The sequence below is a fragment of the Capsaspora owczarzaki genome, assembly GCF_000151315.2.
Source record: "Capsaspora owczarzaki ATCC 30864 unplaced genomic scaffold supercont2.9, whole genome shotgun sequence".
Classification (NCBI taxonomy): domain Eukaryota; class Filasterea; order Ministeriida; family Capsasporidae; genus Capsaspora; species Capsaspora owczarzaki.
Window position 1 is genome coordinate 1,225,032 of NW_011887300.1, and position 27,984 is coordinate 1,253,015.

Below are 27,984 nucleotides of genomic sequence, written 5' to 3' on the forward strand. Positions count from 1 at the left end.
GAAACGGCGGAAAAGGCGGAGGAAGGGGGCAAAAGAGGGAAGAGAACGGATCGAAGCCGAAAGAAGCAACAGTTTTACCAAACGACCCTACACAGAACGTTGGTTGCTCTGCTGCTTGACGACCTTCCGTCTGAGATGCCTTCCAGGGCCAAGACTGGACCCTACTCGACATCCATCAGGACCACCTTCAATGGCGCGGGAACGTCGGCGGGGAGAGGCGGGGAGAGGCGGAAAATGCGACCGCCGAATCACGGAGCATTTGCTTTTTGTTCGGTCGCGCGACCTCGTGGGAATAGGATCAGACAAGTACGAGTCCAGTTGCAAAGGGAGGTGAAAGCGACATGCTATGCTGGCACTATGACTAGCCAACAAGGAAAAAAACAAGCCGGGGTATCATTGTTCATGTGCGACCGCGGTTGAACGACAAAAACCGTTTCAACAAAAAAAGAGTCGGTCGGGAACGGACGGATTCGTCATTGCGAATGATTTGTTCAGTTCACGGAGATATTCTACCACGGAGAGATAAACAGCAGTCAAATCATGGCAGCCCGATTGGATTGGATGCAACAATGATTGGGAATAAGCAAGGGCAAATGGGCAGCTGAAACAAAGGTTTCAATGACAATCATCTCGTGCGACTCTTCCACCAGACTCAGGTGCGCATAGAATGCCTCAATGGTGGATTAGATGCAACAATGATTGGTAATAGTAAGCAGGGGCAACTGAAACAATGGTTTCGCTCAGCCGACAACGCGCTCAATGACAATCATCTCGTCCGTCTCTTCCTCCAGACTCAGATGCGCGTAGAAGGCCTCAATGGCAGCAATGGCCTTCTCTTCAAGCTGGATCAAATCGAGCGCCTTGCGCTTGACGGCATCGGCGTTGTACGCGAGTTGGCGCTGCTCTTGATGAATTTGGGTCAAGGAAACTTGCTTGGCAGGCGACGCTGGTGATGGTGCAACCGCTGGTGCTCGGCCCAAGGACGGGAAATGGTTGGTAGACAGGGTCTGCTGGACTGCCGCAGGCGAAGCAGACTTCCAGGCGACCGAAGCACCAGCGGTCGCCGTCCGAGATTCCGGAACGGCAGGCTCCGTGTGCTCGGCGACATCGCGGCTTTGCGACCGCTTGCGCTCCCGTTGTGACAGTTTTCGATCGCTGCCCTTGGCTGCCCAGGTTTCCAAGGCGGCTTGGGCTGATGGTGCGGCCGCCGGCGACTTGGGCGCAAAGAGAATGCTGGCTGCCGTTTGCGGCGAAGCGGGGCTCAAAGGAACACTTGAAGGTAGTAGTGGTGGAGTTGTACCAGATTTTGACGCGACTGCGGCACCAGGTAATGCTGCAGTAGTCGCCGCCGGTGAAGCCTTCTTGGACTTGGCGTCTGGGACTGGTTTCTCCTGAGCAGCCTTGGCGGGCTGGGATACCGGAGCGGTGTGCACAGTTGGCTGCTGCTTTTGTGCCTGCTTTGGTTGTTGTTGCTCAGACATGATGGAGCGCAATGAACTCGCAGCCGCCCCACGACCGGCTTTGCTGCCCGCCACGGTGGACGCAGTTGCAGGAGCAGCTGGTGCACTCGTCGCCGCCCACGGTGCTGGTGTCGGCAAATCCGAGGTGACGGTCGGCAACGGCGGAGAATCACCGCCACCTGCAATCTTTCGCAAAGCCTCGTCTGGGTTGCTCAGGTCGACGCGAATGCCGCGTCCTCCCTTTTTGGGTTTCGCCACGGGCCCAGCAGGTTCCTCCACATCCAGGCTTTGCTGCTGGATTTGTTTGCGTTTGGCCACTTCCTCCTGCAGCTGGGCGGCTTGCTGCTTTTGGCGATCGCTAAGTTTGGCAGCCTTCTTGCGAGACTTTTGCTGTTGTCGCTGAGCCTGATCGGCTCGCTGCTGCCGCTCGTCGTCATCCAGCTCCACAAACGAGGCTGCGAGGGCTGCAGCAAACTCGGCATCTTCCTGCTCTTGGAGTTGACGGGCAAGATCACCGTCGTGCGCTACAGGCGCTGGCGGAGCTTCCTCATCAGAGTCGTTGTGCTGAGCGCTAGTGGAAGCGCCTGCCGCGCGTTTTCCGTTCGCAGAAGAGCGCATGGATCCAGCAGGCATTTTTTCGGCCGAGCGTTGGGGAATGGCTGCAGCGGCAGCAGAGTGGAATGACATCAAGTCCACTTGGGTGGGCCGCCTTGTAGGAGGCAGGGTGCTGCGATACCGACGCCCAAGCTCATCTAAAATCTTCTCGCTCGCATCTTCGGCCAGCTCAGGCAAGTCGGCGAAAAAGGCGTCGTTCGCATATGGCGAGTCGCTCGAAAGACCAGACTCGACCGGCGTCAAATTGGCGGGCTTGCTGCCTCCAAGCAGCGACTCGAGTTGGCGTGCTTCGAGCACAGCCTCCAAATTGTGCAAAATAAAGGAGAGGCACGCCTCCTTGAGCTGGGTGCACTGATAGACTGCCGCCATGTCCAAGAACGACACCACGGTCTTGATGTCGACGCACGTCGCTAATGCCCCTTCGCAGAGTGATTTCAGCCGCTCGAGGAGCAGGACGTTCGCGACGACAAGCACTTCGAATGCGAGTGGAACGTTGACGGCGAACGCGCCAGAGACGGGATCGCGTGCAGTCAAATCTACGCTGTCCGTGTACATGTAGTCGACCAGCACCGTCAGTGCACGCAGCGGTGTAGGCGATGGTAGTCCCAATGCCGGCCGTGCGGCGCCCGTTTCCGACCAAAATGGCGAGCCAAACATGGCAGCAAAGTACTCGCAGCGAGCGACAAGAATCGCCTTGTGCACGGGAATGTGTTCGTCCTCGGCACTGAGCAAGTCGACATCTGGCGTGCCAAGGGTTACTCGGAAAGTCGGAATGGCACCCCTCAGCGAACGGCGACCCATGTAGCGGGTCTCGAGCTTGGAGCTGAGCAAGGTGTGCAGTTCGGTCATTCCATGCTTGAGTGAAAAGTCACACAACGTGCGCGCGATCTCGTGAGATGTCAACGCTTGGTGCTCAGAGTCCGCGTCGCTCGGCGGAGCCGTGAAATGGTCTTGGGAGGACGAGCGTGCCTTGTTGCCCTTCTTTTTGCCGCCGCCTTCCTTGCCTGAAGCCTGCCTTGACTGAGACGTGGTGGGACGCTGCTTGGACTCAAGAGGGAGCTCAAGCAGGTCGCAAGTCCCCGTGTAGAGATACTCGAGCAGGGCAAGCAACGCCGCCTGAGGTAACTCGGGCACGAGGAAGGCTTCCATCACAGACTTGGTCGGAGACTCGCCTTCTTCATGCGCACTGGAAGGAGTGGGAGCAATCAATTCGTACGATGTTTGCGGCAGAGCGAAGGGATCTGCCGCCGCAGCCGCGAGCTCCTGTGTGAGCGCTTCGTCCTTTTCCAACGCGCCAAACCATTGCGGTGCCCGGGACGCGAGAATTGCAGTATGCGCGGGTATGGTGCCATAAATCTCTGCATCAGAGGATACGAGGTGCATGTCACTCGTAAAGCTGGAATGCGACGTAAGCAACGCCCCGAAATCTGTGCGTGCTTGCGAAGGCAAAACCTTGACACGATCTGGGCCGCGCGCGTACATGGTGGCGCTCGTCACGGCAAGAAAGTGCGATCCTTGAGGATTGCACGACACGGACACCGTCCGGTGCAAATTGCGAGTGCGGTAGACGTTTAGCGTTGGGACGGTCAGCGCGTCGACCAAAGAAGGGTGAAGCGTGAATGGCGCGGGAACGAGGTTGTGGCTCGTGGCGAGTGCCTTTGCTTTGGCAAGCATGCGATCGAGATCTGGGCTGTTTCCCACATACACATTTCCCTCCGCTAGAACGAATCAGACCAAAAAAACCCCCAAACAAACAAACAAACAAACAAACAAATAAAAGTAAGAATAACGGCTCAGACCTCAAGTACCACACAAGCGTGAACAATACTCCTTACCACTCACGACGGCCATCTGATTAACACCCATCGCCACATCAATCACGTTGAGAGCGCGCTGGCTACCAAAAGCCAGATGCACAAATTGCGTGCCCAGCCAAGGAAGCCAAATAAACAGTGAACCATCCGTTGCAACGCAAAGGAGAGACGAGCCATGTCCAGCAACAATTCGAAATGGCACTGGCTTCCGCTGGCGAAACACGACGATATTTGGTCGGAAGATTCTGAAGGCACGAATCAAAAGAAGTGAGCTCGAGAAATTAGACGTTGTCGATCGAGCCGGAGCAAAAAAAAAAAAAAAAAACTCGCAAAAAACTCACGTCGTGGGAAGTCGGAGGCGATGAACGGCATAGCTGTGACAAACGAAAATGTCTCCCACCGAAGTCAGGCACGCAGTGAACGTGTCAGAAGCCACGACTTGCGAAATGCGTCCCGAAGTTGGAGCGACTGCTGGGACGGCCTTGGGTGCCAAAATGCGCGGGTCTCTTTGAGCATGGCCTGAACGACAACAACATCAGCACAGGCGGATTCATGTCAGACATCTGGAACTAGCTCCACAATTTTCAATCGACTGCTTACCGAGCTGCCCAAAGTTTTGACCACAAGTGTACAGCTCTTGCTCGGAATAGAACGCAGAGTGGGTGCGCCCACAGGCAACGCCAATGATGGGGACTTTGCGTTCTCGTAGCGCTTTGACGAGTTGCGGTTTTGGGCAGTTGGCGTGCGGACCAACAGGAAGGCCAGCTACGCCCAGTTGGCCGTGTTCGTTGCTGCCAAACGTAAAGACCTCACCCTTGCTGGTCACCACTGCCGAGTTGTCACGCGAAACGGAAACGGCCGCGCAGGCCTTGCCGTCGAGCAGTCCACCAACGCGGCGAGGCACAATGACAGTGTCATCGCAGTCGTGACCAAGGCGGCCTCCCAAGCCAAACCCGCAAGTGTAAACCTCGCCTGCATCGGTTAGAAAGGCCGAGTGAAAGCTGGACGTCACCGCAGAGACGATTCGGGCTCGGGGGACCATGCGAACGAAGGCGTCCACGCGATCCGGATGGTTTCGGTCTTCCGCCCCAACATGTCCGAGCGTGTAGTTTCGATCGAGTCCCCACGAGAATACGTCTGCGCCCTCCAGCAGCTGCTCTGTGGATATTAGCATGTCATAGAATGCCAATGCGGATGATGGCTTGTCGAAAACGGAGGATGATGAAGAAGGAGCTGGTTCATCGGCAGACGCGGCAGACGAGAGAGATGCTGATTCATGCTGGTCGGAGGCAGCTGGAGAAGAGGCAAAGGCAGCATCACCCACGACAGGCGACGAGCGTCGTAGTGGAAGGGCCAGCGGTGCCACTGGCGTCGGTCGAACGCGGAAGGGCCACTCGCGATCTCGCGCAATCAAATCCAACGGAGTCATCCCTTCAGCGTCTTTCAGATGGACGTCTGCGCCTGCCGCAATGAGCAGGATTGCTGTTTGAATCTGGCCCATGTACAGCGCACGATGTAGACTCGACCAGTTCGACTCGGCATCGACTGCATTGACCTGCGCGCCTTGTTCCAGCAACCACGTCGCTGCATGGATGTGATCACCGGTGGCAGCCAGCATTAATGCAGTAATTCCAGAGCCACTTGGTCTTGCACTTGTGCGATTGACGATATCGCTAACACCTCGTCCTTGGCCAGTAGTGCCATGTACTTGTAAAGTGCTTGAACTTGCATTGGGAGCACGATTGAGCAATCGTGGCCTCGACTTGACTTCGCTCGAACTCGCGCTTCCGCCGCCGCCGCGCTGGCCATGGGTAGCAGAGGTCCCCGCCGAGCTTCCCTGGAGCTGGGACGGGTGGCTGGCGAGGCGATCGTGGAGCTCGGCGAGGTCGTCGCGGCGGCCCAGCTGCGCAGCGAGCAGAAACACCTGGAACGCCGCGTCCGCCGCACTCAACGGAGATGCATCAGAGCCCATGGGATGCGCCACAGGAGCGTGGTGCGCGCGGCCGTGGTGGTGGTGCTGTGGCGATGGCGTCGACGATGGCGAAGCGGCCATTTTAGGAAGGCGGCTTTCTGAGAAAGCGAGATAATGATAAATGAGAATAATGAGAAGTGACGACGGAATATAGATGGAAAGTCAATGTGGAGGTGGAAAGGCTGAGTACAGTAACAAACGTTGAAAGTTGAAGGAAGATTGAAAGTGGTGCGTTGTGTCGCGTTGATGAGACATGTCCGCATTCATGGCGCGCGTTTGGACAAGCTCGTTAAGATGGAAATATGTTTGTTGCTTGATTGCAAGTGAAAGCGGTGATAAGAGGTGCTCGCGGGTAGCAGTTTGATTCAAGCGAAACTTTCAAACATTGCGGTGAGGCTTGGACTCGAGGGGCGGCACGAATAAGCAATCATAGCTATAGCATTAGACTACCACTATAGAATTTAATAGATTTGACCGAGTAAAAGGCATGTAGCTCAAAGTAACAACAAAATCAAGCACTGCAGTTTTTTAAGGCACAATAACCAAAGGAAAGCCATAATTACAATTTTTGTAGCGACTTGCGATTTGGGGCATAAGATTGCATAAATACATGGAAAACACTACGTCTTACATATGGTGTTGCACTGGAGTTGGCAGCTTTTACTCGTGAAGCGATACAGAAAGGTTGCTCAACTCTGACAAACAAAAACAATGAAACTTTTCAACCGTTCTGCTGAGGCACTTGAGCTTGGAGTCCTTCCGCAGTATGAGAACATGCAACGAGCTATATATTGTAGTTGACAATACAGAGGTACATGTAATTGCTCACCTGGAAGGCGACGAGAGCGAAATTTGCCGCCGTTCAGCATTACTTTCCTGGTTCAGCACCTACTCGGAGCCCTGCTCACTGTTAAGCAAATCCCGCAGAAGTTTATGCTAGCTCAACCTAACCCGTGATTGTTTCTGCCTCGTAATCCACTTCATGGAGGTCCTTGTTGAAAAACCCCAATGTTTCGTTGATCAGCAATACAACCTTTTGCCGTGCGTTTCTCAATCAGCCGAGTCGAGGCTTCTTCCCCATTTGTGTACCGTTTGATGAAAGCACAACGTCCCGCAACAGGTACGAGTCGGTACTGAATGTGATGGTTGTGCTGTGCTTCGAGCAGATTGGTGATGAAGAAGCGAAACGCTTGATCGTGTATCCGATATTGTCGCAACTTGTTCGGTGAGGCCTCTCGCTGTGAAATACCAACCGTCGTTGCTTTGGGGTTATGCCTCGGTGCATTGTCAGACTGGTGCCTCTCAAAATCAAACAGAGCGGTCCAAACATTGCGCCCACAAGCATCAATTCTCATTTTCGTTCTGTTGTGCTACCATCGCATCGCCAATCCACGCTGAATTTCGCGCTGCAAGTAAAGAGGGGAAGAGGAGATTAGAAAACGAATAGAGTCGGTTTGAACGACTAAGCGCAACGCGCTCAGCTGCTGGTTCAAGACGAACGCTGAGCTGCCTTGCTTCAACGGAAAAGTCAAAATTGCATGTCGATTTCAACTTGGGTCGTTTTGCTCGTCTGACGATGAACGTGAAAGCCGACCACGAAGGTACTTGTGTCGATCGTTAGGGAAAGAGATGATAGGTTGAGGACTGAGATGAGATCTCTAGTCTTTTTTTTTTTTTTTTTTTTTTTCAAAAATCTTCCAAAATGTTGTTAGATCTATATCAGAATATGAATCAGAGACAGCGCGAGTTGTACGATGAAGTCAAGAATGCGAATGGAGAGCTCGAGTAAGAGAAAAGCCCGAGTTGATTTGGAACACAGTTGTTGACAGCGCGAGTGTGCTGACGAGAGTGGAGGGAATGGTCAGCCTGGAGCTAGGTCAGATTGGCGATGAAGAAGCGAAGGCGATTGCTGAGGCACTCAAAGTGAACAATACAGTGACTGAGCTCTTGTAAGTCATCTCACCATTGCTGGTGCATGAGAGTGGGCGATTCAGAAGAGCGCTCATTGGAGGGGATGGACAGTCTGCAAGAGAATGACATTGGCGATGTTGGAGCGCAGGCCATTGCCGAGGCACTCAAAGTGAACACGAAGTTGACTACGGTCTAGTAAGTCATCTCCCTTTGACTGATGCATGAGAGTAGGTGATTCAGAAGAGTGCTCATTGATGGGGGGATGTGGACAGTCTTTACAACAATCTGATTGGCGATGTTGGAGCTCACGCGATCGCTGAGGCACTCAAAATGAACACGACGCTGACTACGCTCTAGTAAGGCATCTCACTCTTATCGGTGCATGAGAGTGGGTGATTCAGCAGAGTGCTCACTGATGGAGGGGATAAACAGTCTGGGCAAGAATCAGATTGGCGATGTTGGAGCGCAGGCCATTGCTGAGGCGCTCAAAGTGAACACGACTCTGAAGGAGCTCTAGTAAGCTGGATTGCGCTTCAGAATTCCGATCGTGCGTGTATTAGCGCTCAAATTTGAACTAAATTACGGAAACTTCTAGTCTTGAAAGGAACTTCATTTCCGAAAATGGCATCAAGGCCTTGAATCAAGTCGGCAACAGATCATGCAAGCTTTGGTAATTTTGACATGCTGGCTCTGCAATCACAGTTGGATGGACAGCAGCACTTACCTGCGTTGGATTTTAAACAGGACGGACGATCAGCGCAAGCCGTCACCTGCTCAACTACAGGAGATGGCGTCTCGCGCCGCTCAAGCCCGTCCCAGCGTGCTGTTAGATCAGAATACGAATCAGAGACAGCGTCAGTTGTACGATGAAGTCAAGAATGAGAGTGGACAGCTCTAGTAAGATAAAAGTCCGAGTTGATTGGAACACAGTGTTGACAGCGCGAGTGTGCTGACGATGATGGAGGGGAACAGTCTGGATCAAGAGCGGATTGGCGATGAAGAAGCGAAAGCGATCGCTGAGGCACTCAAAGTGAACACGACGCTGACTACGCTCAAGTAAGGCATCTCACTCTTGTTGGTGGATGCAAGTGGGATTCAGAAGAGTGCTCATTGATGGAGGGGATGGACAGTCTGCAACAGAATCAGATTGGCGATGTTGGAGCGCGGGCGATTACTGAGGCACTCAAAGTGAACACGACGCTGACTACGCTCTAGTAAGGCATCTCACTCTTGTTGGTGCATGAGAGTGGGTGATTCAGACGAGTGCTCACTGATGGAGGGGATGAACAGTCTGAGTGCGAATCAGATTGGCGATGTTGGAGCGCAAGCGATTGCTGAAGCACTCAAAGTGAACACGACGCTGACTTGGCTCTTGTAATCTATGTCACTCTTGCTAATGCATGTGAGTGAGCGATTCAGACGAGTGATCACTGATGGAAGGGATGAACAGTCTGGACAACAATCTGATTGGCGATGTTGGAGCGCAGGCGATTGCCGAGGCACTTAAAGCGAACAAGACGCTGAAGGCGCTCAAGTAAGTTGAATTGCGCTTCAGACTTCCAATCGTGCGTGTGTTAGCGCTCAAACTTGAAACTACATTCCGAAACTACTAGTCTTGAAAGGAACTTCATTTCCGAAAATGGCATCAATGCTTTGAAACAAGTCGGCAACAGAACATGCAACCTTTCGTAATTTTGACATGCTGGCTCTGCAATCACAGTTAGATGGAGCGCTGCACTGACCTGCGTTGGACTGTCATACAGGACGGACGATCAGCGCAAGCCGTCACCTGCTCAACTACAGGAGATGGCGTCTCGCGCCGCTCAAGTCCGGGCCACCATTCCAACAACTAAAGATCCGCAAGTTGCCCGTTCTGCAGCCGGCATGCCACACGCGGCTCCAAGTTCCAGCTACGCTGCTTCTGCTCCGACGCCTCCGCCCCGTCCTCCCAAACCTGCAACGTTACGAATGTCCAGTTCCAAGTCAAGCGCGCATCAGGATATCCGTCAACTGCAAGCTCGCATTGCCCAGCTCGAACTCGAGCGCCAAGCACCACCAACAACCTCTGCTGTCCCCATCCTCTCCAGCATTCCGCGAGTGTCGTTGCAAGTTCTGTCACAAGCCACAGCGCAGTTTTCAGAGTCTAAGCGCATTGGTGGAGGAGGATTTGGCAGCGTCTACTCTGGAGTCTGGAGCGGTCAGCGAGTTGCTGTCAAACGCTTGGCAGCGGATTCAACCCAAGGCGTCGCTCAATTCGAGGCAGAGCTCGAAGCCCTCTCGCGTTTCCGTCACCCGAATATCGTCACCATCATGTGCTATACCCAGGAAGGCAACGAGCGCTGCTTGGTCTACGAACTGATGGCCAACGGTTCTGTTCGCGACCGTCTCGATCGCAAGGGTGGCACGCCTGCATTGAGCTGGCAGCAACGCCAAAATATTGCGACCGATATTGCAAATGCTATGCACTTTGTGCAAACTGCCATTCCGCGTCAGCCGCTGTTCCACCTGGACCTCAAGACAGACAATGTACTTCTGGACGCTCACTTCAACGCAAAGGTCGCCGACTTTGGTCTGACGCGCTCTGCGCCAGCTCAAGTAGATGCGCACAGTTACATTCGTACGCAGACTGTTCAAGGAACCCTTCAGTACATTTGCCCACAGTACCAACACGAAGGCAAGGTCTCCGTCAAAACTGACGTGTACTCGTACGGCATGATTCTGCTTGAGCTCGTTACTGGACAGCAGCCCAGCATCGACTTGATGTCTACCGTTCGACACCAGCTGAAGCGGAGCCGTAAAATCGATGCACTGCTTGACAAAGCCGTTGACTGGAGCAGTCAAGACAAGGAGTCGGTTCAAGTCATCGCCGAGCTTGCGGTTGATTGCCTCGATCCCGCACGAGTCTATCGACCATCGTTCGGCGAGGTCCTGAGACGATTGTCGGGGGAAGAAGCTGAAGTAAATGAGGACGAGCCGATCGAAAACAGTGATCGCGAGTGCTTGCTTTGTTGGAGCGCCCCGACGAATGCCAAGCTGATGCCGTGCTGCCACGCATGTGTCTGCGTTGCATGTGCTCAAGAAATGATACAGCGTCGAGACAAGTGCATGATTTGCCGCGTCCCTCCGACCGCCTTTGAAACTGGCAAATACAACCAGACTTTTGTTCCGTGAGCCTTTCTGTTGTTTCTTGTTGATGATGTTCTGTAGCTGTAGATGTTGCTGTTGCTGCTTGCTGTTGTTGTTGATGTTTGTTGTTGCTGCTGTTCAAGTCACGCATCCATAAATGCTGTCGAAATGTCAACTTCAGATCGTTTTGCTCGTCTGACGATGACCATGACGGAAATCTGATGATAGATCTATGATCAAGTCAAGAATAAGAGTGGAGTGCTCGAGTAAGAGAAAATCCCGAGTTCATGATTATTGGAACAGTATGACAGCATGTGTGCTGACGAGAATGGAGATGAACAGGCTGAACACAGGGAGCAGATTGGTGATGAAGAAGCGAAACGCGATCGCTGAAGCACTCTCACCTTGATTTTCTGCATTCTGACAATGAATTCAGTCTATCTTTTTTAATCTTGTTCATCTGAGAAACATCAACAAACAAACAAACAAATGTCGCTCGCGCGGAAGCCAGTTTCTCAGATTCCTTCCAATTCCGGCGCTTCTTCGCTGATCTCAGCCGGCGCGAGTTCCAGCATTGCGCCGTCGACGTCATTGCTGCAGTCCCAGCAGCAGCAGGACAAGCAGGCCGTCGAAGCCCTTGCCAAGGAGAACCGAGAGCTCAAAGCCAAGCTCGAGTCGCTCGAGCGGGACAACCGCGGGCTCCGGAAGGCCGTTTTCGACCTCAGCATCAAGTATGCGTCGCTGAGTGTGCTGAGTTTGTTGGCTGAGCGGCGGGGTCGCAGGGTTGCTTGGAAGGGGGGGGGTGAAAGGGACGAATTCGCAGGAACTCGAGTTTAAAGCGGGTCATATTTTATACTGAATCTTAACTATTTGCATGACGTTCAACCTACCTTTTCCTTGCCTCGCGTTCATACTAAAGAGTGGACATGCTGACCGAGCGCGATCGCCGCACTGGAAAGGCCGCCGCGGCCGCCGCCTCCGCCGTTTTCGACATTGACACTGTGCTCGAGCCCCCGCAGGCCCAGGCAGCCGCACTGGCGTCCTCGCAGCCGCAGCCGAGCCAGTCCCAGCGCGGCGTCTCCAATTCGCCTCAAATGCAGCAGTACAGCCAAGGCCGCGACCCGCAGGCCGCTGCCGCTCATGCTGGAGGTGCAAGTGTGCATGCCGCTGCCAATGCCCATGGGACGGCGGCGGGGTTGGACCTCGGATCCGCGCCCAACTCTCAATCGGGGACGCCCAAAGCGACCGCCCAGCCATACGCGCTCGCTGCTGCAGACGATGCATCGACAGCACAAGCGTCATCTTCGTTGGCATCGTCGTCGTCGTCATATCCGTTGCAGCAGCAGCCAGCGGTGCATCACACGGCCGTTGCAACCGGAATCAATTCTCAATCCGGCGGCGGGATGCGAGATTCCGTCACTACGGTTCGCGATCGGCTCCGTGACGGCAGGCACTTTGCTTACAAGCACGAGCTGAAGGTGAGTGGAGGGTTTGAGGGGGGGAGGGTGATGACGGGTGACATGATTTTTGAGAATTTGCGTTCTCTCACCCGCGTTTGGATAACATGCATCGCGTAGGGGCACACGGCAGCTGTCTACGCGGTGCAATACTCACCTGACGGCAAAGTGCTTGCCTCGGGATCGCTGGACAAGACGGTTCGCGTGTGGGATTCGCTGCTGCAGCGGCAGCTGGCGTTGTTTGAAGGCCATCGCACGAATGTCGCCGATCTCTGCTGGACGAACGACAGCACCATGCTTGCATCTGCGTCCTATGACCAGAGCGTCAAATTGTGGGATGTCAACGGCTCCAAGCATGTCTCGACCCACGAGGTCGCCGGGTGTGCCATGACAGTCAAAGTCGATCCAACGAGTATGCAGGAGTTTTTAGTTTTTCTTGTGGTGTCTTGAGTTAGTTGGTCTGTGTGTGAAGTGCAAACCCTCATTGTGCTTGCTTCTCCTCTAGATAACAACATCATGTATGTCGGCACAAGCCGCAATATGATTTACCGCATCGATCGGCGGCAGGCTGAGCCGGCATCCAAGTTTGCCACCGTTGAAGGCATGGTCAATGCCCTGTACGTGCCTTTTGGAGTCGGGTACCGTTGTCGTGGGCTGAATCGGTTCATCAGATTGGCTTACTTTGGGTGAATTTGCGCTGCTCGTTGGTAGTGTTGTCTTTCGTGACGGCGAGTACATCATGTCGGGTGACTCACAAGGAAGCCTCAAAACCTGGGACGTGCGCAATGCTCGTGTCTACGCGAGCGTGCTCAACGACGAAACGCGAAAAGCCATTTCGCACATTCATATGTCCTACCGCAAAACCGAGTCGGGTGAGTTGTTGAGTTTTTGCAATCATCAACAGGTAGATTGGAGCCCTAATCATCGATTTCTCCTTGCGCCTTACAGATGAAGAGGAAGAGCGGTATCTTGCAGTCAATAGCTACGACAATGGTAAAGTTTTTGACAGGTTTCATGGCGATTTTTGGTCGGATTGTGTGAAACCAACGCTTACCCCTCGTTTGACAGTGTTGCGAGTGTACAATCGGGGATCAATGCCTCCCAAGACACCTCTTAGTTTGCAGCATGCTGTTAAAGGCCACGCTAACAAGAATTGGCCCATCAAAAGCTCCTTCTTCCATGGCATTTATCGTGAGTGGACGTCGTTTTTTGTGGTTGTGCACATTTGCGTCGTCTTGTTGAATTTCGGGTCGCGTGGTGACTGAATTTTATGTTGCGTTCGTAGATCGAACTGCTCAATCCCAATCGTCGGCGACGGATGATCTGAGCGATGTGCTCGAATCAAATGCTGCCTTGGAAGAGTAAGGCGTGCCGTCACAATGCTCGAGAGAGCTTCTGTCGACCCGCAGATGGACTTGTTGCTCACTTGCTTACGTCTGGGGTTGCGCCGTTTGTCACACCAGCACAAAGAACAAGGAGCGATCGGTTCATAGCACGTTGCTGTTGGCGACCGGTAGCGCAGACGTTGCCGCGTACATTTTCGACGTGGGCGGCCCAGCTGGTTCGCACGAGCTCATTCAAAAACTCGAAGGCCATTCCGACCGTGTGTACGCTGTCAATTTCCACCCAATGGATCCCATTCTTGCAACAGCCTCCGCCGACACGACTATTCGAATCTGGACTGCGCGATCCACGCGGCCTCAGATGGATTTATCGTAATCGTTGCTCCCTTCATCTTGTTAACAAATACACCAGCAGCAGTATCAATCAACAGGAGCTCTTTCTCGTTCGTTGTCGATGCGGATCAAATCAAGCCAGCGCTGAATAAAATCAATCTTTGCTTGAAACGACAGCTTTCTCCTTTCAAAGTACGAATCGCTTCTCGAATGGCAAACATTGTACCCCGGTTCCCTATGTCTTCTCACGGATGTACCATCGCACCATCTCTGAGCGAGACTACGACACTCGGATGGCGTTGGGGCTGAGCTGTCTCCAATTCCTTTGCTTCGACTTCCAAGACAGCTCAATTCCATCCGACACTCCCATTCCCCACTTCCTCAATCATTCAAGACCATGTCATCTCCTTTCCTTCTCAGACAAGGCCTCCCACCCCCCACCCCCGCGCCCCAATCACAGATCACTTTCCAAAAGTCAAATCCACAACCACTCTTTTTTTTTTTTTTCTTTTTTTTTTTCTGTGTTGTTTTTTCAATGAGCCAGCAGCAGCCGCCTTCGCCCACCGCATCTGCGCCGCCGCTGTCGACGGCCGCCGCCGCAGCGCCGTTGTCCTCACCGTCCGCCTCACCATCAGGCGCAGTCGCAGTCACCGGACCGGCAGCAACAGGCGCACCAACAGGAGCAGCAGCAGCAGGAGCAGCAGGATTGGGGTTGGAGTCACTCTCGACGCTCTCGCTGCCCTCGCTCGGCTCGACCTCGTCCGTCTCTTCGTCCTCGTCGTCCTCTGCAGCAGCTGCGCTCGGTGCAGGCGCGTCGGGCACCGTGCTGCTCAAGGAAGGCTGGCTGGACAAGCAAGGTAAGCCAATAGTAACAAACACAAACAAACAAAAAAAAAAAAAAGAAAAAAAAATCAATGCAAAAGCAATACAAAAGCAATACAATAAAAGTCGAGTTTTTATTTATTTATTTTATTTATTTTGGCTGGATTTGCATTACGGTTTTATTTATTTATTTTGGCTGGATTTGCATTACGGTTTTGATTCTTGTTGATCTGATTGAGCGACGAATTTGAAGAGTCAGAGCTGGACTTTATAGGGGGAAGAGAGCGGGTTGAGAATCCTTAGGGTTAGGGGCGAGGAGCAAAGGAGGAGAAAGAGAGCGGGTTGAGAATCCTTAGGGTTAGGGGCGAGGAGCAAAGGAGGAGAAAAGTCAAATCGATTTAGAAAGTGGCGATTATACTCTCGAGTGAACTTTTGTTTTTTTCATCGCTACATCTTACACTTGACGTCAACTCCTTCACCTGCTTTCAATGCTTTTTTTTTTACTTGTTCAACACAGGCGCACTGTTCAAAAAGTGGGTTTCGAGGTACTTTGTCCTGCGCAACTACATTCTGAACTATTACCGCGATCCGAGCAAGGTAATACAGCTGCACTTTTGAAAGCCAGATCGAGTAACATGTTGGTGCAGTCTGAGAGGGACGGAAGCTATGGCGATGGAGCACGTCCAGTGCTAAACCAATTGGAACTGGGTCGAAAATTTTGCATTCAAGTTGTCTCCTGTCTATGAATGCGCAAACTCACCATTCGCACAAACCAACACAGGGCGGCGATCCAAGCAGCACGATCGACTTGCGCAGGTGCAAAGTGCAGACGGTGGGCACGGAGAACGAGTTTGTCATTATTCTGCGCAATGACCATCGCGTCAATCTGCAAGCCAAGACGGCCGAGATCCGAGATTCCTGGATGGCTGCTATTACCGAAGCCGCCGAGAAGATTGTGGCCAATGTGAGTGTTGGGACTTCAGTTGTTGAACAAGGAGAGGCAAATTTCGGTTTGCTTACCTTTTTTTTTTGTTCACCTTGTCGTTTTAACAGCAAGCGGAGCTGGGATCAAACACCCAAGCAAAACCCCTCGACGCAGAGGTGATTGAGCGCATGATTGGACAGGAGGAAAAGCGGTTGGCCGAGCTCACCGAAAAGTACGAGAGCTTTTACGATCCACCGGCAACCCTTGAAAACGTAAGTCATTGAGGGGCAGCTGCCTTGGACGCCCTGCATTTCGACAACAACAACTCACCTCGCCTTCCCTCCTTTGTGATAAACTTGACAGCAATTGATTGTGCAACAGCAGCGCATCAAAGAGCTGAAAAACACGTTGGTTGTCATTCGCGAGAAGCCACCGCCGCCCCCAGACGTGCGCAACCCGATTCCAGGTTTGTACTCCATGCATGACTAGTCTACGGCTCTGTTTGTGTCAAGCTGTCGCCGCTGTCACTCACCCACAAACCAACCGCTTCCAGATCTCGAATTTTGCTCGGACCCGACCGTCACTGCTCGTCTGGGCCCGCAAGACTTTTCATTCTGGAAGGTTCTTGGCAAGGGCACCTTCGGCAAGGTTATCTTGGCGTCCAAGAACGACACCAAGCAAGTATACGCCGTCAAGATTATCAAGAAGGCGGCCGTCGTCGAGAGCGAGCAGACCATCTCGCACACTGTCACGGAAAACCGCGTCTTGAAGATTTTAGAGCACCCGTTCGTCGTCAAGCTCTTTTTCGCATTCCAAACGGACGACCGTCTGTTCTTCGTGATGGAGTACATTAACGGTGGCGAGATTTACACGCACCTGAAGCGCGCTGGACCGTTCAGCGAAGACAAGACGCGTTTCTACCTCGCCGAAATTGGCTCTGCACTGACCTATTTGCATGCCAAGGGCATCGTTTACAGGTACGTGTTCCGACGGTTCTCTTTGCTATTTGTGATTTTTCCAAATTCCACTGCTCATGCTGTTCTTCTTGCAATTTTTTTCCCCGATGGGCAGAGATTTGAAACTTGAAAACTTGCTCTTGGATCACGACGGCCACATTCGCATCACAGACTTTGGCCTGTCGAAAGACAACCTGCAGCCCGAAGACAGAACTGCCACGTTCTGCGGCACTCCCGAGTACATTGCGCCAGAGGTGCTAGAAGACGACGATTATGGTCGCTCTGTCGATTGGTGGGCGCTTGGTATTGTTTGTTACGAAATGCAGTGCGGACACACGCCATTCCGCGCCAAGACGATTGAGGGCTTGTTTGAGATGATTCTCTACGAGCCCATCAACTATCCGCCACATTTCAGTCCCTTGACCCTGTCTCTGCTTCACGCGGTGTGTTTTCCCAAGCGATTGTGATGTTTGTGGTTGTTGAAATTGTCTTTGGCTGACCTGATTGTGTGTGATTTTTTTTCCAGCTGCTTGTCCGCGACCCGCGAGATCGCCTGGGCCGTGGCCCTTCTGATGGTCAAGAGATTCTCAGGCATCGCTTCTTTGCCTCGATTGATTTCGACAAGCTTCTTGCTCGGCAGTTGACGCCGCCATATGTCCCGCCAGTGGTAAGTTTCTCTGTGCAGCTTTTACCACGAATGGTCTCGCACCGTTGCATCATTGTCTCACCTTTTCTTGCTCTGGCTTCCATTCAGACTTCGGAACTCGATGTCAGCAATTTTGATGTCAAATTCACAAAGATGCCAGCAGTGTTGACACCCAACCAGCGGGTTGTTGGTCACGACGATGATATTTTCAAGGGCTTTACTTACCAGGGCAAGAGCGATCTGACGACAGACGCATGAGCCGTTTGTTTCGTGGGCTGTTTTTGATGCTTGTTTTTTTTTTCAGTCTGTTTTGATGAGCTTGTTGTTTTCTTCCGTCTGCATTGTTTTTCCTGGCGCTGGACGCTGGCATCCTTGTTGTTTCGTTGGTCCGCTGTCCCTCTGCAGCTGTGGTTACCAACCTCGACCGTTTCTCTCAGTTTTACTCTTTCCCCGTCCCTCCACCCACAAATCGTTGTCTGTCTTGCCGATCGATAGTGTACTGTTTGTGTGTTTGTATTCGTTTACATGTACTTCAAACGCATTACATTTTGTTACACGTGAAGGTTGGTTTTGTACGAGTGCTACGACACGGCACTGCATTCTCCAAATGAGCAGCTTTAATAATGGGGACGATACTCATCGCGACGGTCGGAATTCGAGTTTCCATGTTGCGGACGACGAGGCCGGTCATCATATCGTGGTGGCCGATCATCGTATCGCTGTCGATCGTCGTATCGCGGCCGATCGTCATGCCGCGGCCGATCGTCATACCGCGGCCGATCGTCATACCGTGGCCGATCGTTGTATCGCGGAGGTCCGCGGTCGTTGTACCGAGGCGGTGCGCGGTTGTCGTGGTGGCGTGGAGGAGATGGCATGCGTTGCGTCGGTGGGGGCAGAGGCAAGAGTCCGGCAGGGGGTTCGCGCGCGGCTTGTGCGCGCATCTGCTCCTGCGCCTTCTCGAGATGTCGCTGTTGCAGCGAAGACCCGGACGCAATGGGTTCCGGAGGAGGCAGGTTGATTCGATCAGCGATGCTGCCAGAGTTGTGATTGTGGTCATCATGATGATGGGAATCGCGGTTGCGGTAATCCCTGTTGGCCTGGTAATCGTTACGACCGTGCTCTCGTGGTGATGCAGCGTCGCGACGGTGGTTGTTTCCGTGATCGTAGCGATTGTGGTGGTTGCGGTCTCTGCCTCGCCCTCGCCCATGGTTGCCGCCTCCGCGATGGGACTGGCCGCCACGAGAGCGCGCTCGAGAGGCGGGAACACCCCAGAGCTCGAGGCATTTCTCGGCCACGGCGGCCTGATCAACCGTTTCAAGAGTCGGATCTTCGGCGTACTTTAACAGCAACTCTAGCGCTTCGATTTGCATGCGTGCAAGCGACTCGTTGGACGACCGCAAATAGTGGATGAAACTGGCGTCAAACTGCTCGGGTGCCACAATCTGGGTAATGTCATCGCACCCTTCCCGGGACCAGCCAGGAAGCTTGTGAAGACTGTCGTTGACGTTGAAGAGGTACTCGATGATGGCGGAAGGGGTTTCGGCTTGAAAGTCCTCGCACACAATGTATCGCTCCGAGTTGGCGGGACGGCTCGTGAATGGCTTGATCAGGCACGTTCGGCGGAAGAGTCGCGACATGATGTAGACCAGTCCAGCGCTGAACGGCGTGAACAGATCAAACACTTTGCAAATGAACGTCCCGCCCGGCCCCAGGACGACAAGACCCGTCAAGAATTGGCAGAGTAGCAGCTGCTTGAGGTGCTCTTCCTGGAAGTTTTCATCGCCTCCAACGCCAAATCCACCGTCGCCGATGCAAAAATGGGCGCCAACTCCATTGCTGCCGTCACGCACCGTCTGGGCAAAGTGGCGAATGTTGTCGGAGGACAGCATGTTGCCTGTCTTGTCTGCGCCATAGCACGCGTGAAAGTCGGCCTGGATGCACTCAGGGTGGAAGAGGTGTGGAGTGAAATCTTGGTCGCCTCGCAGAGTAAAACCAAACACTTTGCACAACTGTGGACGGCGCCAGAGCATGTACTCGGAAAAGCCGCCGGGGCCTGCGCAGATATCGCAAGCAATGACCACTTGGTCTGCTGCCAGAGTGGCGGCGAGTGGTACGCGGTCGGCCATGCTTGTGGTTTTTGTTGTTGCAGAATTGCCGTCCAGCTCGGTCTCATTGTCGCTGGTTGGGACATTCGGCGATTGTTGGTCTATAGCAGCAGCAGCAGCAGCAGCAGCAGCAGCAGCAGCAGCAGCAGCAGCCGCAGTGGCCTTTTGATGTTGAACACGGACATTGTCGTCTGCATGATTGAGCGAAATAATCTCAAAGACATGATCGAGATTCGCCATTTTGAGTGCCGCGCGGTTGATAAAGGCGCTCTTGCCAATGGATTCGTGCGGATTGGCTTTGGATCTCGCGTTCTTGAACTTGTGCTCTGGCATGCCGTCAAACACTGTCTTTGCTGCAAACAGCTTTCGAACCAGCTCGCTGTCGCAAAAAATGTTGTAATCGATCGGGCCGTGCGGTTCGACGACCAAGTCGCGGTCTGCGTCCAGTACGAACGGCTTGCTCTGCTCCTCGCTTGGGCGCTCCAGCCAGACAACCTGGTTTTGCTGGTGAGGGATTGGGCGCGATAAATCCACGACATGTCGGATGGGTGCAGGAGCAGCCATGCCCAGACCAAGACGATCGACGTTTCCTTCCGGCGCAATCGGTTCCGCGATACCTACCAAATAATCATTGCGTGTTTCGTAAGCAAGCACGACAATCGAGGCATGACAGCGACTGTCAAGTCGATAGATTCCGACCGAGTATCTAAGATGAGCTCTTTCTGAGTATGTTTTTACCTTGTTCTGAGGCACCGAGACCTCGTCCGGCCGACCAACCATGTTTACGCTATTATTTACCATCGCACACAAGAAATTCAGACACGTCATAACACATACAATCAGCATACTGCAACACGCAGCAGAGTGTGTGGAAGTTTCCATTGCAATCCAGTCGGTCCCACTTTCATCTCTCCCCCCCGTCGCCAACCTTCCGCCCGTCTCAATCTCCAATGTTTAAACTTGTCTTACCAGCATACGCTCGCCAAAGTTGAGCGGTGCTGCTGCGACTGCCCGCGACTGAGATTGGTCGTCCTCGCTCGTCTCCATCAACGTCGCTGCCGTCGACTCGTCCACTTTGCCCGATCGCTCAGCATCCTCAACATCATTGTCATGCAATGGGTTGGATGAGCCGAGTCCGAGTCCGAGTCCGAGTCCGCCTCGCTCGTCCGAGTCCGAGTCAGAGCCAGAGCCATCGTCAAACCGTTCTCGCTTCCTGCTGCTGTGATGGTCGTGAGGATGGCCGTCGTCATGATGGCGCTGCGGTGCTGCGTCGGGGTCGGAGGGCGAGGCGCGGTCGAGATCCGAATGGGCGCGCTTCAAACCGTGCTGCTCAGACATGGATCTGAGAAAGAAGAAGAAGAAGAAGACTGAGGGCTGTCAAGCGCACGCAGTGTTGTTGATTTGTGCTTTTAGGAATAGGTTGTTTGCTAGTCAACGCGAGTGGAAATAAGCATCGTCGAAGCGCAGATAAGTTGACAAACGAACAACACAATGAAACAGAGGCTGTGACTTTAACAACAACAACAACAACAACAACAACAACATTCAAGCAAAAGATCGTTGTTTTGCACACCCGAGCAAAAGCAAAAGCAAAAGCAAAAGCAAACGCAAAAGGGGCGAGAAAACAAAACAAGCCTCGTGTTGAATCCTGCAGCCCGAAAACACACTGGCAAAACAAAGCGAAAATAACTTGCAAATAGATTTAGATGGGCATCTTCAAGCGTTGCCCTCGGAGAACTGTCGTGCAAAACGATAAAGACACGCGAGTGATGAGCAAACGAAAACCAAACGAAAAAGAAACGAAGCCCAAACCTAGGCAAACCATGCCGTACCCTTTGTAATGTAGAGGTAGAAAAAGTCGCAGTAGAGAACAGTCTGAATGATGCCGGCGAACACGACGATGGCATCAAAGTGGTCTTCCTCAAAGTAGCGGTAAACCCAGTTGAGGAGATACAAGGCGCGGTATGCACCAAGAGCAAAGAGGTAGTGTGAAGTGACGCTCTCTGCCTCGCCAGTCTTTTGGATCATCCACAATTGCGGCATGATGGCGACCGACTCGAGGTAGATGGAGACAGTCCAGAGCAACTGAGGGTGTGTGATGGTTTTGGTTGCAATGTGAGAAAAACAAGAAAACAACATTTGAAAAGCAGCTCCAGCTTTGTGGTGGGCCTTTTGTTCTCACCTCGACGGGATCCCAGCTGTGGTTGAAAATGAGAGCGAGGATAACACAGGCGCCCAGGGGATATTGGAGCGGGAAGTTATCGACGTTGTGGTCGTACGTCGCGCGGAACTTTTTGAAAATCAGATAGCAGGTGCCGTAGGACGAGGTGATGAACAGAATCTTCATGACCGTGTTGTACAGCGAAATGTACGTCGTGAACAAGTCCAAGTAGCGGAGCGTGAAAACGAGCGCAAAGAGTCCCTGGCTGCGCAGCGAGATGCCTGCAAAGCACACACAACAAGAGCGAAGGAATTGAATGAGATGAAGACAACCAACAATCGACAAGACAACAGAAGAAGCGTGGAGTTGAATGCGATGGTGAGGATGACGAAAAGCGCGAAAGTGAGAATGCGATCGAAGAAGAGGGTCGTATTCAACGGAACCTCATCGAAATGCCACCCCATATACGATATGATGGCTCTCAAGCAAACGATCGTGTGCAGCACAACAGAACGTTGATGCGACAATCCGCGTTCGCCAGACAAGAAAGCGGTCCAACGAGTCCATTGGTCGGGAAACACGACTGTCCGGCTTCTGCAATATCCGACAATAGTTGCATAGTACTGGACTTGGATTCACCGATGGGAACTGTTTCACGACCTTGTCGACGTGCGATTTGCACCACTCATAGTACCATAGTACCATAGTACCATCATAGTAAAACTTGACCATGGGAACGATCGTACTACTATCATAGAGCTTGATCAAACTTTCCGCTGGGACGACCATTGGGGACCATCCCTGAGACTACTACCATCGGACTTGACCCAGACTTGGTGAACGTATCGTACTTGTTCTGGTTCTATGGGACTACCATTGCCACGTCTTCCTGCTTTCCCGACTCGCACTCTCGCTTTCCGTCTCTCTCTCCAAGCATTGACTGCCTTTTTCCCAAACTCTGACACAACGAACGCAGCCTTCGTTTCTTTCCCAACAACTGCTCGAACGAACGCTGGACCTTCGAAGTTCAAGCAAAACGGCTTCAATGCATTGGCAATGGAAAAACGAGAGTCTCGCTCTGTGTCTCTCTCTCTCCACAAGTCCAGCTCCAACGCCGACCATCGCACAACAGACCGCGAGAACGCAGCAATTCGGAGCGTCACAGTTTGGCAGGAGGAGGAGCGGCGACGACGATCATGAATCAATGCAGTCCATTGCCGCGCTCTCGTTCTCTGTCTCGCTGTCTCTCGTTCTCTGTCTCTCGTTCTCGCTCTCGTTTCTCTGTCTTTAAGAAATCAAGTTGTAACGAGACAAAGAACGACAAAAAAAAAGACAGAAAAGAAAAAGAACGAAAAAGAAGAAAAATCCATTGAAAAACCATTGCAAACAAAAAAAAAAAAAAAAAAATTCACTCATAGAAAAACCATTGGAAAAAGAAAAATCGAGATCGCTTTTTTTTTTTTTTTTTGGCTGGATTTGCATTAGACTTTCTTTCTTCTTTGCTTTTTTTTCAATGCAACCCGCGTTTTCTTCCTTCTTTCAATGCATTGCGTTGCGTTGAGTTTTTGAGTAGTTTCAGTTTTTTTTTTCTGAGCAATTCTCAGCGATTTTGCTGGTTTTGTCGGTTTTTTCCGATTTTTTGTTTTCCTTGCTTTTTTGTTTGAATGTTCCACGACAATGTGTGCAGTGTACAATGTATGCTTGTGCGTGTGGGCTACCTTTGCAAGAGCGGGTCGTCCAGATCTTCCAGAGGAGGAGGAAGATGGCGACGACGTGGCTCAAATCGCCCGCCAACCGGAAAATGTTCATGCTTTGAGAAGAAACGAAGACTGAATCCCCTTTTTTGGGAATCTCACCGTCAGTTATTCAGTCTCATGCTGTCTCTGTCACCGTCACTGTTACTCGCTGGCCTGTCACTGGGGGTGCGTGTGGCGAAATTGTGGCAAAGTTGCGAGGTCGAGAATCAAGGAAAAATAAGCAGGAAAAAACAAACAAATCGAGCACACACACACACACACACACATAGACAAAGACTCCTCGAGATGCGCAATGCACAAATGTTTAAAATAAGCGTCGAACATAGTGTCACACCTTGGCGCCAATGTCGCGAATGGTCGTCCCATCCTCAAAACTTGACATCACCTTGACGAGCTGCGAAAAGCTTGGTCGGAACTCTGGTATCACGTTCCAGCAAGTCATCATCATGTTGTAGAGCTCGGGCATGCAGTTTTCTGGCATGGGCAGACGACCGCCAGCCTCCACGTGAGCAAGAGTGTCACGACCACTCAACTTGCCGTACGGCTGTTCGCCGTAACTACAGCATTCCCCTGCCACCAAGCATCGCCGCAGCCGCATCAAGTGAGAACAACGTTCGACCCCACATCACTGCGATAGAGTCCCTCGACTTACAGGCCGTCACGCCGAAAGACCACACGTCCGACAAGGCCGAAAACTTGCGGAAGGTCATTGTTTCCGGCGCCATCCACTAATGTGGGCAAGATCACTTGAATTAGTATCACAGCAACAAGCATCCATTTGTACACCATCGACCCACCTTCACAGGAAGCTTGCCGCGCGTTTGCATGCGATAATAGTCATTCTCGTCTTCTAGCTCGCGAGAAAGCCCAAAGTCGGCAATCTTGACCACCATTCCCTGCCCCACGAGACAGTTGCGTGCGGCGAGGTCGCGGTGTACAAAGTGGAGCGTGCCCAAGTACTCCATGCCGAGTGCAATCTGACGAATGGCATGCACCTGCTCGTTCTGCGTCCACCAAAACGAGTGGAGCTTGCACTTTTGCAGCAGCGTGCGCAAATCGCCATACTGCACAAACTCGAGCAGTACGAGATGGGGCTCTGACTCGACAAGTGCCGCAAGCAGCCGCACGACATTCTGATGCACGAACGGGGCCATCAGTTTCGCTTCGCTTTCAAAGTCCTTGCGGGATTTCTCGTCTGCGTCAGACTTCAGAGACTTGACTGCAACTTGAACGGTTTCAGACGAAGCTTTGCGTCCAAGCAAGGCTTGTGCTCGTTGGGGCAGGACGCTGAACGGCACTTGACCGAGTGCGACGTCGCCAAAGTTACCACTGGCAAGATGCTTCAAAATGGTCAAGCCATCACGAACGCGACTAGAATTACTACCTGCGACATAGACGGCGGTATAGTCGTCGATCACCGTATAGTCGTAGTCGTCGATCAGATCATCGTTCTTCGCGGGAGTTGTTGTGAAGGGTTGATACGTGGGTTCTGGCAGCACTGGATCAACCACGTCGTAGCCAGAGTTGTCGTCGTTTTTGGGAGGTGGACTGGAATCGGAATTGGAATTGGAATTGGACTTGGGGAGAGGCGAGATGGTCAGTTCCAATGTTTCTTGGTCCTTTGGTTGCGCGACTGAGCGTTGTCGCGAACGCCGACGTCGAACCAAAAAGACGGCGAGAGCAATTAGGGCGACAGCCACAACTGATACAACAGCAGCAGCGATTGCAGCCGCTGGAGACGAGCTGTCGGAATTCTCCAGAGGGGCGTTGGAGGCAGCCGAGGCCGCGGACGCCGAAGCGGCAGTCGCAGCTGACGCGACAGAAGCAACCGACGCAAAGGAAGCAGCGGATGTCGAGGCTTCAGTCGCCGCTGAGGCGGCAGAGGCAGAGGCAATGGAAGCGACCGACGCCGACAAGGAAGAGCTGATAGAAACCAAACTCGCGACCGTTGCTGACGCTGCGGACGCGACGGATGCAACGGAGGCCGCGACAGTCGATGCAGTAGAAGCAGCAGAAGCAACCGAAGCACTGGATATAGATGCAAGTGAAGCAGTAGCAGTCGAGGCGGCAGAAGCACCTGAAGCGGATGTGGCGGAAGCACGTGCCGCCGAGACACTTGAAGCAGCACTGGCAACCGAGGCGACTGAATCCGAAGCAACTGCCGCCGAGATACTTGAAGCGGCAGACGCAACGGAGGCGACTGAATCCGAAGCGACGGAAGCCAGCGGAGCGCACATGCCATTCAACACACCGTAACCTTCGTAGCATTGCGTGCACACGGCGGATGAACTACATGCCAGACAGTTCTCTCCACAGCATGAACCAGAGCCGGCATCAAAGCAGGTGGCGCAAGCTGTATCACACTCTGCAGCAGCGACGAGTCAGTGTGCTAGTGAGTTGGATGAGGGGGATTAGAAAACCGAATCTGTTGAAAAAAAAAAACAACTTACTGGACGGTGTTGACGCGCTGCCATACATGCTGGGAGGAGCCACAGTGGACCCACCAAAGGTGAAGTTGTTGGGCGCGAGGACAGTTCCCAAATTTTGGGTCAAATAGAGAGTATTTTGCAAGCCTTGAAACAGACCAGGTGGCAAGGTTGTAAACGGGTTGGTGTGCAAGCTCCTACAACCAAAACGGACATGGTGAGATATTTGCATGTGATAGACTGCGGGGCTGCGAGCTTGCTCACACAGTATTAAGTGCAGTCAGCCCGGTCAGGAGGTTCGCAGGAAGACTTGTGATTTGATTGGTGAACAGGTGTCTGCCGAACGTAGTCTGATTGAGCAAACTCACCACTGTTGCATTGGCAGTAAAGTCGGCATGCTTACAAGATCTGCAGTGCGGTCAAGCCGGTGAAGGCTCCCGGAGGAATGCTGGTGAGTCGATTCATGTACAGCCACCTACCAAATGGACCGCAGAATGAGAGAGTTGATCGATGGGATTCCACAAACACGAGTAGCGGCCTTCGCGCTCACAGATAATTGAGTGCGGTCAACGCGGTAAAGGCGTTGGCAGGAATGCTGGTGAGTTGGCAATCGGCCAAGTAGCTATCAAAACATTGACCGAATGAGATAGAGACGGCTACAGCTCCTTGTTCCTCAGTACATCATCTTTTGTTTTCTTACATTGCTCGCAGCGAAGTCGGCCCGGTAAAGGAGTTTGCTTCAATGCTGCTGATTGAGCTGCCTCTCAGGTCTCTGGCGACCGTAAGAATTGAGAATATGAAACAGTTGATTAGCCGCACACACACACACACACACACACACACACACACTCTCTCTCTCTCTCTCTCTCTCTCTCTCTCTCTCTCTCTCTCTCTCTCTCTCTCTCTCTCTCTCTCTCTCTCTCTCTCTCTCTCCGTCAGCTGCTTACAAGGTCCACAGCCCGGCCAGCCCGATAAAGCTCCCTGCAGGAATGGTCGTGAATGGGTTGTCCCCAATGGACCTGTCAAAGGTAGCCAATTGAGTCAATTCTTCGTGCTGCATTCTCAATCAACCTGGTTTTGGCTAAATTACATGGTACGCAGCCAATCAAGCCCGGCAAAGGCGGCCGTAGGGAAGGTGCTGAATTGGTTGCCGCGAAGGTCACTGTCGAGTTGCAAAGTGAGCGGAGGTATCTACAATAACAACCTCTTCTGGTAGTCGTCGTTCTTACAGGAATGACAAGAAAGAAAAGCTGTTCAAAGTCCCTGCAGAAAGGGTGGTGAGCAGGTTGTTGTGGATTGATCTATCGGATGCAAGCAGAATACAGTCAGCAACTTTATCTTGTTTGCATTCGTGGTACTCTCGCTCACTCACAAGGATGTCAACTCAGATAGTCCATTGAAGGCCTGAGCAGAAATAGAGGTGATTGGGCTACAGCAAATGGTTCTATCGAATGCAAAGCAGACAAAGTTGAGCCAATTTCGCGTTGCCTCTCCCTTTGTCAAGCCGCCTACATACAACTCCTTCAGCGCAACCAGGTTGCTAAACGTGTTTGCGGAAATGCTGGTCATGAGATTGGTATCCAGGGACCTAGAGAGCGTCGTCAGAATCGTGAGAGTTGCTTCTTTCCATCCCTTTCTGTTTGGGATGGTTTGCTTACAGATACGTTAGCGCTGTAAGGCCTGCAAAGTTACTCGCGGAAATGGTGGTTATCTTGGTGCTGCCAAGCAATCTATGTGGATCAAACCCAGGCCGTGGTGAGCCTGATGCTTGTGCGGTCCGATTATCCATACAGAGTGTTGTTCTCTGCTGCCTTACAGACTTGTTGTATTTGCCGGAATACCGCTGGGAATGTCCCCGAGATCGAGGTCTCGGTTGGAGCAATCGACCGTAGTGCCCGAGCACGCGCACACGCCAGCACTACCACACGCGTCGACCGCATGCGACTCCAGCGCCTGAATCGCCACGCACAGCAGGAACACAAGCGCCGCCGCCGCTAACGTGGTGGAGTTGATTCTTGTTCTCGGTTCCATTCACTAGTTTAATAACCAAACAAAAAAAAAAAAAAAAATGCAGAAAACAATATTGTTAAAAATAACAAAACGCCAAATTTTTCAACCAAACCAGCACCAAATAAAGTAATCGAGCTCAACGCCT

At 52.5% G+C, this 27,984-nt stretch overlaps 6 protein-coding genes across 7 annotated transcripts; 2 read left to right on the top strand and 4 right to left on the bottom strand.

The window, feature by feature from the left end:
• Positions 1-644: 644 nt before the first annotated feature.
• On the bottom strand, positions 645-5,942 carry CAOG_05755 (hypothetical protein; the record flags this gene model as incomplete). Its single annotated transcript, XM_004346378.2, has 4 exons — positions 645-3,793; positions 3,911-4,134; positions 4,231-4,408; positions 4,490-5,942. The coding sequence occupies 4 exons, from the start codon at positions 5,940-5,942 to the stop codon at positions 741-743; spliced, it is 4,908 nt and encodes a 1,635-aa protein (XP_004346428.1). The 3' UTR covers positions 645-740.
• Positions 5,943-7,437: 1,495 nt separating this feature from the next.
• On the top strand, positions 7,438-11,041 carry CAOG_05756 (the record flags this gene model as incomplete). Of its 2 annotated transcripts, XM_004346379.2 has the most annotated exons (14): positions 7,438-7,462; positions 7,574-7,646; positions 7,727-7,810; positions 7,884-7,967; positions 8,045-8,128; positions 8,205-8,288; positions 8,368-8,442; positions 8,517-8,669; positions 8,745-8,828; positions 8,903-8,986; positions 9,063-9,146; positions 9,223-9,306; positions 9,386-9,460; positions 9,536-11,041. In XM_004346379.2, 14 exons carry the CDS (start codon positions 7,438-7,440, stop codon positions 10,941-10,943), a joined length of 2,481 nt encoding a protein of 826 aa, XP_004346429.2. In that variant the 3' UTR covers positions 10,944-11,041. The 2 variants fall into 2 exon arrangements, with proteins under 2 accessions (XP_004346429.2, XP_011270539.1); XM_011272237.1 differs by lacking the exons at positions 8,517-8,669; positions 8,745-8,828; positions 8,903-8,986; ... (1 more) ...; positions 9,223-9,306; positions 9,386-9,460.
• A 307-nt stretch (positions 11,042-11,348) lies between these two features.
• On the top strand, positions 11,349-14,160 carry CAOG_05757 (hypothetical protein). Its single transcript, XM_004346380.2, has 9 exons — positions 11,349-11,629; positions 11,818-12,376; positions 12,476-12,767; positions 12,861-12,972; positions 13,067-13,227; positions 13,304-13,348; positions 13,424-13,546; positions 13,641-13,716; positions 13,819-14,160. Exons 1-9 carry the CDS (start codon positions 11,388-11,390, stop codon positions 14,072-14,074), a joined length of 1,866 nt encoding a protein of 621 aa, XP_004346430.2. The 5' UTR covers positions 11,349-11,387; the 3' UTR covers positions 14,075-14,160.
• Positions 14,161-17,876: 3,716 nt separating this feature from the next.
• On the bottom strand, positions 17,877-20,836 carry CAOG_05759 (FtsJ methyltransferase domain-containing protein 2). The gene is made up of 3 exons (XM_004346382.2): positions 20,455-20,836; positions 20,224-20,272; positions 17,877-20,102 (listed from the first exon to the last, which is right to left on the bottom strand). Exons 1-3 carry the CDS (start codon positions 20,821-20,823, stop codon positions 17,998-18,000), a joined length of 2,523 nt encoding a protein of 840 aa, XP_004346432.1. The 5' UTR covers positions 20,824-20,836; the 3' UTR covers positions 17,877-17,997.
• Positions 20,837-20,970: 134 nt separating this feature from the next.
• On the bottom strand, positions 20,971-23,468 carry CAOG_05760 (KDEL endoplasmic reticulum protein retention receptor). Its single transcript, XM_004346383.2, has 4 exons — positions 23,365-23,468; positions 21,668-21,927; positions 21,318-21,570; positions 20,971-21,222 (listed from the first exon to the last, which is right to left on the bottom strand). Exons 1-4 carry the CDS (start codon positions 23,453-23,455, stop codon positions 21,188-21,190), a joined length of 639 nt encoding a protein of 212 aa, XP_004346433.1. The 5' UTR covers positions 23,456-23,468; the 3' UTR covers positions 20,971-21,187.
• A 214-nt stretch (positions 23,469-23,682) lies between these two features.
• CAOG_05761 (non-receptor protein kinase) lies at positions 23,683-27,875 on the bottom strand. The gene is made up of 15 exons (XM_004346384.2): positions 27,646-27,875; positions 27,488-27,559; positions 27,346-27,417; positions 27,202-27,273; positions 27,059-27,130; positions 26,920-26,991; positions 26,777-26,848; positions 26,530-26,601; positions 26,380-26,451; positions 26,233-26,304; positions 26,094-26,165; positions 25,854-26,026; positions 24,201-25,768; positions 24,056-24,131; positions 23,683-23,973 (listed from the first exon to the last, which is right to left on the bottom strand). The coding sequence occupies exons 1-15, from the start codon at positions 27,858-27,860 to the stop codon at positions 23,732-23,734; spliced, it is 2,994 nt and encodes a 997-aa protein (XP_004346434.2). The 5' UTR covers positions 27,861-27,875; the 3' UTR covers positions 23,683-23,731.
• Between the last annotated feature and the right edge of the window lie 109 nt (positions 27,876-27,984).

Coding starts and splice junctions, on each gene's coding strand:
- CAOG_05760 (XM_004346383.2), bottom strand. CDS start 23,455: ATGAACATTTTCCGGTTGGCGGGCGATTTGAGCCACGTCGTCGCCATC. Junction 21,928..23,364: donor GACGACCCGCTCTTGCAAAG/GTAGCCCACACG, acceptor TGTGCTTTGCAG/GCATCTCGCTGCGCAGCCAG. Junction 21,571..21,667: donor ACAGCTGGGATCCCGTCGAG/GTGAGAACAAAA, acceptor ACACACCCTCAG/TTGCTCTGGACTGTCTCCAT.
- CAOG_05757 (XM_004346380.2), top strand. CDS start 11,388: ATGTCGCTCGCGCGGAAGCCAGTTTCTCAGATTCCTTCCAATTCCGGC. Junction 12,377..12,475: donor CTTACAAGCACGAGCTGAAG/GTGAGTGGAGGG, acceptor TGCATCGCGTAG/GGGCACACGGCAGCTGTCTA. Junction 13,349..13,423: donor AGTCAATAGCTACGACAATG/GTAAAGTTTTTG, acceptor CTCGTTTGACAG/TGTTGCGAGTGTACAATCGG.
- CAOG_05761 (XM_004346384.2), bottom strand. CDS start 27,860: ATGGAACCGAGAACAAGAATCAACTCCACCACGTTAGCGGCGGCGGCG. Junction 27,418..27,487: donor CTTACAGCGCTAACGTATCT/GTAAGCAAACCA, acceptor GACGCTCTCTAG/GTCCCTGGATACCAATCTCA. Junction 24,132..24,200: donor GCGGCAAGCTTCCTGTGAAG/GTGGGTCGATGG, acceptor TGCCCACATTAG/TGGATGGCGCCGGAAACAAT.
- CAOG_05759 (XM_004346382.2), bottom strand. CDS start 20,823: ATGTCTGAGCAGCACGGTTTGAAGCGCGCCCATTCGGATCTCGACCGC. Junction 20,273..20,454: donor ACTTTGGCGAGCGTATGCTG/GTAAGACAAGTT, acceptor GGTAAATAATAG/CGTAAACATGGTTGGTCGGC. Junction 20,103..20,223: donor TCTCGGTGCCTCAGAACAAG/GTAAAAACATAC, acceptor ATTATTTGGTAG/GTATCGCGGAACCGATTGCG.